This window comes from Cibotium barometz, chromosome 11 (assembly GCF_041138505.1).
Source record: "Cibotium barometz isolate CiBa-2024 chromosome 11, ASM4113850v1, whole genome shotgun sequence".
NCBI classification, from domain to species: domain Eukaryota; kingdom Viridiplantae; phylum Streptophyta; class Polypodiopsida; order Cyatheales; family Cibotiaceae; genus Cibotium; species Cibotium barometz.
In genome coordinates, this window is record NC_141056.1 from 2,857,534 (window position 1) to 2,867,726 (window position 10,193).

The 10,193-nt window shown below is 43.0% G+C and overlaps 1 protein-coding gene across 1 annotated transcript in view; it reads right to left on the reverse strand.

The window, feature by feature from the left end:
• Positions 1-7,327, reverse strand: part of THO2 — a 255,820-nt gene extending 248,493 nt beyond the window's left edge. Inside the window, exon 1 of the mRNA XM_086804632.1 lies at positions 6,875-7,327. Within this exon, the coding sequence (XP_086660758.1) occupies positions 6,875-7,000 (126 nt within the window). The 5' untranslated portion in view covers positions 7,001-7,327. The remainder of the gene's footprint in view (positions 1-6,874) is intronic.
• Between the last annotated feature and the right edge of the window lie 2,866 nt (positions 7,328-10,193).

Consider the following 10,193-nt stretch of genomic DNA (forward strand, 5'->3'; position numbering starts at 1 on the left):
TTAATCTGAGACAGAGTGGTTTTGGAGACCGGGCCGGGTTTTCAGAGAAAAGGGTTTGCCAGGGATGGATGGATGACAGAGGGAATTCGGGAAAAGATTGGGATGATGACAGTCATCCAAGAACAGGTTGGAGTCCCGTCATCAAGTTTAGCAAAGGGGGATGTCATGTGCATGAATATGCCATGGACATTCTCAGAGATTATCCAGAAGAGGCAGCCAGAAAAAGAGATTAAAGACTAGGACATGGAGCACTGTGTAAAGTGGGGACTTGGAGATGACCTAAAGATGATGTCGGCTGAGGCGGCTACAGGCGCATCTTCATGTTGGGATTTATCTCCAGTCGGCTAGCCGACTGCTGGTCGGCCGATTCCCCAAGTGTCACATGCACTCTGCACTCAGTGCATGGTGACAAGATGGCTCATCATCAGAAGTGCAGCAGTTGTACAGTTTTAGAATCCAATAGGATGATAATTGTCGTACGTCGTGACCCCATTGTACATCCTCAGTCCAGGATAAGTCAGGCACGAGCTACGTAGGTCATTCCTCAGCCTTAGTGGGTCAGTCAGTCAGTCAAGTCCCTTAACCCACTTGGAGAGAATCATTCATGCATGTAGAGTCAGTAGAAGCCTTAGGGTTTGCATCAGAAAGCACTCTGCATCTTGCATAATATGCATACATATGCATGTGCATCATTTAGAACATCCCCAAAGCCTTAGGGAATTTACTGGGATTTATTTGGTATTTTTTCCATATTTATTAGTATTTATTTATCATTATTTGCATTATTGGGCATTTATAAATATTAACTTTATTAAATGACCAACCTCCAGTTAGTATAAACAGGCTTGCCTAGAGCCTCTTTTCTCATTCAGTCTTCATTGTGCTAAGAGCTCTCCTCCCCTGCTTTCAGCCCAAGACTAATCCAGCCCTAGAGCCCATAAGCTTTCTTCTCCAGCCCCTTGAGAACCATAGCTTCATCCAGCCCTAGGCGCCTGCCTTCAGCATCATTCAGCCCTGAATTCAGCACTCAGTTCAGGCCCAGAATCAGTCCACAGTTCAGCTCAGTTTAACGCCAGATTCAGCCTGCATATACCTGCGTTTTTGCACAGCCGTACAGCAGCAGTCTGCGTTTCTGTTCCAGCCGTACAGCGGCAGCCCAGCAGCCCTGTTTCTCATGCGTTTCAGTCCACAGCATCCTCTACACTTCAGCGTTTCTATCCACAGCAGATTCCAGCCCTGAAGATTCAGTCTACAGTAGTTTCCAGCCCTGAATCTGTTGTTTGCATCAGTGTCCAGCCTTCTGTGCATCATCCACACATTCAGCAGTCATCTGGTGAAGGTAACACAGCATTCATATGTGTTTTCAGCATTCTAACAGTGTGTAGAACCGTCCACCTTCTTCTTCTCTCAGCCTCACGTGTGCAGCCCTTCCTCATGCCCTTGGGAAGAGTGCATAGGCTCGAGATCAAGTCATTGAGGTGTTTCTACAGCAGTGTACAGATCAGCCGCTCTCCGATCCTCCGAGATCTTGCGTTCGGCTTATCTACAGTCCAAAGTCATTCTCTCTAAAGTAATAAAGCAAATACTATCTCGTTATCGGGATAGGGGGCCCTTCAGTGGGTAATTCGGGACCCAATCTGGTGTACAGTGTTCATATCTCTCTCTCATCTCTCTAAAGTTTGAAGTAAATGAAATGGATTGCTAAACTCACGAAACTCAGGATACAGAAGACGGTGTGAGCATTTGTGTGACAGGATCAACCAATACAAAGACTTCCGCTGCATATCACACCAAGGAATCCAAAGGCCTATAAATAGGCAGAGGCTCCTCATTGTAATCATTCATTCCTTTATGGAGTGGATCCTTAGGGTCTAGCTTTAGGACCAAATTTTGGTGACGTTCACCTTTTGTATGAAGGCAGCCTAGGGCTGTAGATTAGGTATCTTTTTATACCATATTAATATACTGAATTTCCAACATCTCTCTCTCTCTCTCTCTCTACTCTCTCTTCATGTCTGCGTTTTGCATCAGCATGTTGCCAGTGGTGTTTAGGGCTAAAAGAAGACCCCCAGAGCTTCCGCGTGATACATTTTCCCAATCGGCCAACTCTGATTTGTCCAGTCGGCCATAGCTTTTCTCCAGTCGGCCAACCCTTCGTTACCTATTTATAGGTGGGCTTGCCTCCCTCACTTTTCATAGTTTGGTCATCTTTTGTATCCCTCACTTATGGGACCTTTTATGTCTCTTGCTTGAGATTGCTTCATTGCAGTATATTCAACATAGTTGCTTCATGTCTCTCTCTCTCTCTCTCTCTCTCTCTCTCTCTCTCTCTCTCTCTCTCTCTTTTTATGTTCTTAGTATTCCATGATGAGTTTCCATGGACAGTTTTGTATCACCCCAGTGAGATAGCTATATTTATGTTTTCATTCTGTTTTATTTTCCATTCCATGATGAGATATGCCATGGACATTATTGTACATAGGCCCATTGGGTCTTTAGCAGACGCTTAATATCTCTCTCTCTCTCTCTCTCTCTCTCTCTCTCTCTCTCTCTCTCTCTCTCTCTCTCGCGCGCGCGCGCACTTCTCAAATTAGCACACTCTAGTGCTTATCTTGCTTCCACTCTGTAAGGCTTCCACAAGGTCCTCTTCAGCATTCAACCAGCATATGCAGAGCGGAAGCAAAAGAGCACTAGAGTGTGCTGAATAGAGAGAGAGAGAGAGAGAGAGAGAGAGATGGAGCAACTATGCTGAATATACTGAAACAATACAGTCCCAAGCAAGAGACAAAAGTGAGGGAGTAAAAGATAGACTAGGCAAGATGAAAAAGTGAGAGGCCAGCCCCAACGATCGTGCCTGTTGCTAGGCCTTTGGAACTTATCTGAGAGCTAATGATGTATTGGTTCTAAGCACATATTCCCAAAGAATGCTTTCCTCTAGCTTTGCCTATTGCACACCACTCTATATGTTACCCTAGCTGCATTCTTTTGATAGATCTGTGCACCCTTGGGACTATGCTCAGTGGCTGAGCCTGAATGCTCTGGTACCAATGTTGCATGCGCGGACGCCTTGCTGTACTAATCCACAGCCCTAAGCTTGATTAAGAACAAGATGTTGATTAAACATGATTAAGACACTGGAGAGAAGATAGAGAGAGGGTTGGTGTTTGGGTTTTCTTGTATTTATGGTACAAAAAGGTGACATGAATGTCTATGCATCTTCAAGGCCCTTGGTCTACCCCGTAGGGATGACCTCTGGCCTTCTACATGCTTCTTCTAACTTCTAACTTCTTCAAAAGGTGAATGATGAGAGCAAACGATAACTTTATGCTTATATAGCAACTAGAGTTACTGGTTGGCCCAACCATCTACTGTGGACAAATACTATGCTCTTTAAATGCTGCGCTTACTTCAATGTTGTCCAAACTGTTGGCTGACTCACAGGTGCCGTGCCTGGCAAACTCCCTGCTTGGGTGTAGGGAAGCTCCTTTGGCTGCCGGCTGGGTAACCATGCCCTCCATGATGCTTATGCTAATGATGATGAGGACAATGATAATGATGTCCAAAACAGGGATTATGCTATTCATGATGAGGATTAGGCCATGGCACAGGCATGCACATGACAAATGTTCAAAAGATCTCCGGTAATAGTTGGCCTTTATGTTATTCCAATTGATGCAGCTAGAGATTTCTTCGCAGATATGCAAGAAATAATAGTCAGTGTTCAAGAGGCTATCAAAAGTGCACAAGATCCTGCACGGTTTTATGCTAACAGGCAACGTTCATTGAGGGAGTTTACTGAGAGAGTGCTAGTTTATTTGAGAGTGCCCAAGAGGCCTAAGACATTACATACAGGCAAGGTTGGAAAGTTATCCCCTAGGTACTTTGGACCTTATAGGATCTTGAAAAAGATTGGTGAGGTTTTTATAGACTAGAGTTGCCTCCGAATGTGAAAGTTCATCCACTCTTTCATGTCAATCGGTTAAAAGAGATGTTGAGAGCTGAGGCTAACCTTGAAACCCTCCACAATGTGTTGAGGTTGAGGACTTGTCCTATGTTCCACGTGAGCCCGAGAAGGTGATAGATTTCATGGAAAGGCAACTTAGGAATAAGTTAATCCCTAATTATAAGATTAACTAAAAGAAAGAAAGAGGAATAACAGCAAAAAACTTGATAACCTCAACCCAATTCATTGCGCATCGATGGAGAGGTATGCTAAGAAGATCAGAGCAAAACAACACAGCATGAAATAGGTGAGTGAGTCTATATATAATGGTCAGTGAACATATGTACAAGAGCCCTTTGATGTGAGGTGACTCTGATTAGTAGACCAGTGAAAAAGCAAAGAGGATAAAGCACGGTCGGTAACAAAGGCTCGCATCGATGTGAGGCAAAGGCACTCCGAGAGGTGGTTGGTGTCAGGCTCACGTCAATAGATGCAGAGGCACTCCAAGGTAGTAGTGGGCAGCGGAAGGTGAAGTGATGATGATGTCGATGATGATGGTGCAGACTCTGGTGACAAGGGTGTTGCGGTACCTGAATGGTGCTGAAGAGCAGAGAGGGCTGCCGTCCCAAGGTGCAAGATCTAGTGACAAGGGTGCTACAATACCTGAGGAGTGGTGAGGAGCAGAGAGGGCTGCCGTCCCGAGTGGTGGTGGTGCAAGCTCTAGTGACAAGGGTGCTGCAATACCTGAGTGAGGTGAGGAGCAGCGAGGGCTGCCGTCCCGAGTGGTGGTGATGCAAGCTCTGGTGACAAGGGTGCTGAAATACCTGAGGGATGGAGAGGAGCAGAGAGGGCTGCCGTCCCAAGTGGTGTGAGATAGCGAGCAGAGAGTGGGCTGCTGTCCCAAGGTAAATTGTAGAAGAAAAACGATGATAAACTGTAGCAGAGAGTGGGCTGCTGTCCCAAGGTAAACTGTAGAAGAAAAACGATGATAAACTGTAGCAGAGAGTGGGCTGCTGTCCCAAGTGGTGTACTGATGATAAAACAGAGGTGCTGTACTGTGTAGAAGAGAGTGGGCTGCTGTCCCATGAACTGAAGATAAAAACGCTGATGTGCTGTATGTAGCAGAGAGGGCTGCTTTCCCATGAGCTGAGATATAATGCTGGTGTGCTCTGTGTAGCACAGAGGGCTGCTGTCCCATGAACTGAAATGAAACACTGATGTGCTGGACTGACAGGTGAGGATGATGAAGCAGATGCAGTGCAGGCACCGGCAGCAGCAGCAGCAGCAGCAGATCAAGTGGTACCTGACGTGATCAATGGAGTGGTACAAAAGACTGAATGAAGAGGCAATGCTATATATAGTCAAGGGGGCTGCTGGTCGGCCAGTGAAAGGGCAGTCGGCCAGCAGCAAGACACAAAAAAGACGGATAAAATCTAATAAATCCCCTTTTTAGGGCTGGACAAAATGCCATTTGCAAACATTCTTGTGCTCCACTCTAATTTAAAGGGATGATTATTTCCCCTGTTAATCACACTCCAAACAATTCATATGATAATTATTCAACTAAAAGAAAATCACTTGGGTACCTGTACAAACAGAAAACAATACGACCGGTATAAATGGTTACTAGGCTGCAGAGATTGCTGCACCAGAGTATCCTGGCTATACAAAACCCTCCCATCTCAATTGCAGTTGGGGTGTCAAAAGATATGAAAGAAAAGCCACGGATGACAATTATATTCTCTTTGCTCAAGAATCTTACCCTCATTAACAGGTTTTGTATGTTTGTTTGCTTGTTTTAGTCCAAGGATTCAATAATTTATAAATCATTCAGTTCATTGAAAATAGCAGCAGAACCAGAACTAGTGGCTGTGCATGATGCCTAAAAAGTAATACGTAATCCCAACTTGACAGTCAAGGCACTGAAATCAAACAATCTTGAAAAAAACACACACTATTACAAAAAATAAAAGTTTTAGCTGCCCTGGTATAGACAAACAATGAGCTCCTATGCCAAAAAAGGTCGCTAAAAAAAGAAAGACAATGCAAGGCCCCAGTCATATATAACTAGGATTAGATTGGCCCAATTATCCCTTGTCCAAACTAGGAGCCCCCACATCTGCAAGAGAGTTCAAAACGATCTCAAATAGCTTGGGCCCTTCAATGTTTCCCACCAGGATCGTGCCCTTAAAAACTTCATACTGGAACCCAGCTTGATTGGGATTATTTCATTAATGAAAGCATCCTAAATGTCAATAGTTGAACAAACCCCAATGATTGATCCAATCCTCTCCAACTCTCTATAAGCTAGCAATGTATTCCTCGTGGACCGCATCAACTCGGGTCAGCAAGTAAAGCAAAAGTAAACGTCACATGAATCAAATGCCTCTTGTAATGATACGCCATCTCTTGTAATGACACACCATCGACCAACATTGCTGGAGCAAAACTGACTAGAATTGTGTTCTTAAACTTAAACAGAACTTTGTCTAGAAAGCAGTTCGGTCACAACAAGGACTCGTGCTTGGTGACCCCGCTCGTGATAGCGCTTTGCTTAGGCAACAGGATATCCAGTTGCACAAGGGATGGTTCTTGAATCTTAAGAAAGCATATCAACACCATCGGGCCCTATAGGCCCTACCACATATTTGCTTAGATCATGAGCGCCCATAGGTATACGGAAATTTAGCTATAATAATTACCCAGAAAAACCACCAGGCTGAAGTTTGATCACTTTCCTGGTGGTGTAAGGGAGAGGACTTTATAAGCAAGCCACATTCCACCACTCACTTCATCCTCAAGTGCTTTCAATCAAGATGGTAGACAGCGCAGACATTTGCCACGTTCGCAGGCATGCCTGGCTAATCTGTCTACCGTACTTCAAAGTACCTTAGATGAGACTATTCAGAGAAATCAAGAATTCGCACTTACCACTGTCCAACAAAGCTCGTAGATGAAGCGTGCTGGCGGCACCTCCACATGAAGCCTGTGTGAGCTCGACGAAGTCTTCCACACCCGGATGTACTCTTCGCTCACGTGCTTGCGTTCCAACGCCATTGCGCGCACCACGCTCCTCTCTGTGAAGAACCCAGAAGGGCACTCGCTATATATGTCGCTGCAAAGGCCCCATGCCCTGCGTACGTATATATTGCTCAGAGCGAGAGAGCGAGAGAGCCCTTTTCCCTCGCGCTCGCAGGCTCATGATGTGTGTACCATCTTCCTAGAGTGTTCAATTAAACGACAAGCCTAGACAGCCTAGGTTTATATATATGAATGAGAGAGAGAGAGAGAGAGAGAGAGAGAGAGAGAACCATAGATTCAAGAGAGGTGAGCCTAACCTTAGCATAGGAGAGAGAGAGAGAGAGAGAAAGAGAAAGAGAGAGAGAGGTGAGCCTAACCTTAGCATGGAAGAGAGAAAGAGTGTGTGTTATAGAACGAATAGAGGTGAGCCTAACCTTAGAATGGAAGAGAGAAAGAGTGTGTGTTATAGAACGAAGAGAGGTGAGCCTAATATCCATCTATGACATAAGCACCTCTATGAAGTGCACTCTAGACTGCACCTATTGTTAACATTTGTGCCCTTCCGTCAATATATCATTCAAAACAAACCTTCCAACAATAGCTCTCTTTAGAACGATTGGGGAACCATGATTGGGGACTCACATCAATTATGGATATTCAAGAATGGGGGGAAGCAAGAGCTCAAGTCCAATGATGAGATTAAAGAAGGGGGTGGAAGGATGAGGGATATGAACTCGAATCCAATGACGGGATAGGAAAGAATTAAACATGATTAATCCTCTATCAATTGTGTAGAAGCAAGAGGGAGATTAAAGAATGGGGGGTAGCAAGAGCTCAAGGTCCAATGATGGGAGATTAAAGAATGGGGGGGTGGAAGGATGAGGGATAGGAGCTCAAATCCAATGATGTGATATTAAAGAATTGGACATGATTAATCCTCTATCAATTGTGTAGAAGCAAGAGGGATGTTAACAATGTAGTGACATTTGCTATATAGTGGTTGATCCCACAACAAAACATGTGACTTAAAATGATCTCAAGCAAAATTAGAAAACAAATTGCATTATTTATACTACCAATTCACAAGAATCATTGATGCTCTCTCTTTTCAACAAAATAGTGAGGAGCCATCAACCTACATCATTAGTAGCACCTACAAGGAGAACGTATTTGGTTACTAAGCCATGGTTGAGATTAAAGTATAAGAAGAAGTGACAAACCTTATGAGACATGTGGCTAAGATGGAAAGGGTAGTGAAACCTTGAAAAGAACAAAACAATTTAGCACATGCCTGAACACATTGAGGAGACACGTGAGGTAATGAAGGAAGTTTAATAGAGCTTTATATGATCGAGAATAGAACCCAAGGTGCTAACAACAAAGCTTTATATGATAGAGAATAGAACCCAAGATGCTAACATACAGGTGGAATGTTGGTGAACTTTATACTGCACCATAAAGTATAGCATAATTTAGTGTGTCCATGAGCTTGTTAAAGATTCTCTCTAAAGTAGAGAATTAAGCAACACATATGAGAGTATTGGGTGCAATCTATCCCCCCTCAAGAAGTGTCGGCCTTCTTCCACTTCTTGAGTATTTATGCTTTATTAATAAAAATAACCCATAAGCCAAAAATAGATGCACACTTATGCATGGGCTTTTGCCCTTTACAAAAATGGGGGTTGCTTTTAACACAAGCTTAGGTAAAGTGTTCCTATCTAACCACTAAAGGAGAATTACAAATAGAATCCCAAGGACCAATTCACATGCAAAATAAATAAATTCACGCCCAAGTATAACAAAAGTGGGCGGCTCAATAGGTCCACACCTGAGTACATTAAAATAGAGTGGCCAACAACATTACAAAATCTCGTAGATACTACGACAAAAATACCTAAGTGAGAACCATCTCGGTAATAGCTCACACCATATCGCCGCCAATCACATCCCACCCATTCCGGCTTATGAGCACAAAGCCTGTCAATCTCACCAACCTACAAAAGGTTGTCTATTCAAACACATTACAAATTAGCAACACATGCTAAAAGTACACGACAGCACACAAGTATTAAATCCAACACTTAGTTTCAGCCATCCCTAATTTCATGTGTCCTTCACATGGAATATTCGGGATCACGCTATAAACATAGTGGTAATTAGGCATCCCCAATTAACCACAGAAGGATGGACGGACCACCAACCGTGACATCCCTCCTACTCGGGATAGCAGCTATCCTCAGTTCCATCATATCAACTAGCCCGTGTTTGAAAGTAAGATTGAGTGAGGTTGGGATAGGTGCAGAAAAACCGCTTAGGCATCCATTTAGCATTTTTGCGCGAGGATGATTTTTGAAGATTAAAAGATGTCTATTTTGCGAGTAGTAGTGGTCTCATGGTAAATAATAGCCTCAGGTAGAAGTTCTTCTACTTGGTCAACAAGACTAGGTGCTTTCTCATATACAGGATGTGTAGGGATTGGTCCCCTGTAAGGTCTCAAAAGACTGATATGAAAAGAATTATGAATTCTCCAATGAAAAGGGAGTGAAAGCCTATATGCTAGGTCATTAATCTTATGAGTGATTTGAAAAGGACCATAAAATGAGGAGCTAACTTAACAACAGGGTTAATATTAACACTTTTAAGATGTCTCTTTTTAATATGAAGCAAAACATATTGACCTTCTTGAAAAACCATGTGCTTTCTTTTCTTATTAGCATGTTTAGTGTATTTCTCTTGTGCATTTGAAATAGTCTTACGAACATGATTATGAATGGAGGTGAAATCAATGGTGAATTAATATCCATCTTCTATAGTGTGTGACAAACGAGTGATAGAAGTAGGTAAAACTTTGCCATACACAATTGCAAAAGGTGCTTTTCCAGTGGATGAATGCAGTGTGTTGTTATATGCAAATTGCAAACTACGGATATACTTATCCCATTATTTAGGTTGTGATGAAACATATGCACGAAGTAAATCTAATATTGTACTATTTGTCTCACTTCAGTTTGACCATTAGATGTAGTCATGGGAAAACCAATGATAAAATCCATAGAAATTTGTTCTCAAAAGGAGCGTTAGGAATAGGAAGAGGCATAAGCAAACCAAGTTTCTTGTCCTTGTAACTTTTCACTTTTTGATAAACATCACATTCAGAAACAAATCTAGCTACATCATATTTCATTTTAGGCCAATAAAAATCACTAGAGATGGTCTGGAATGTAGATGA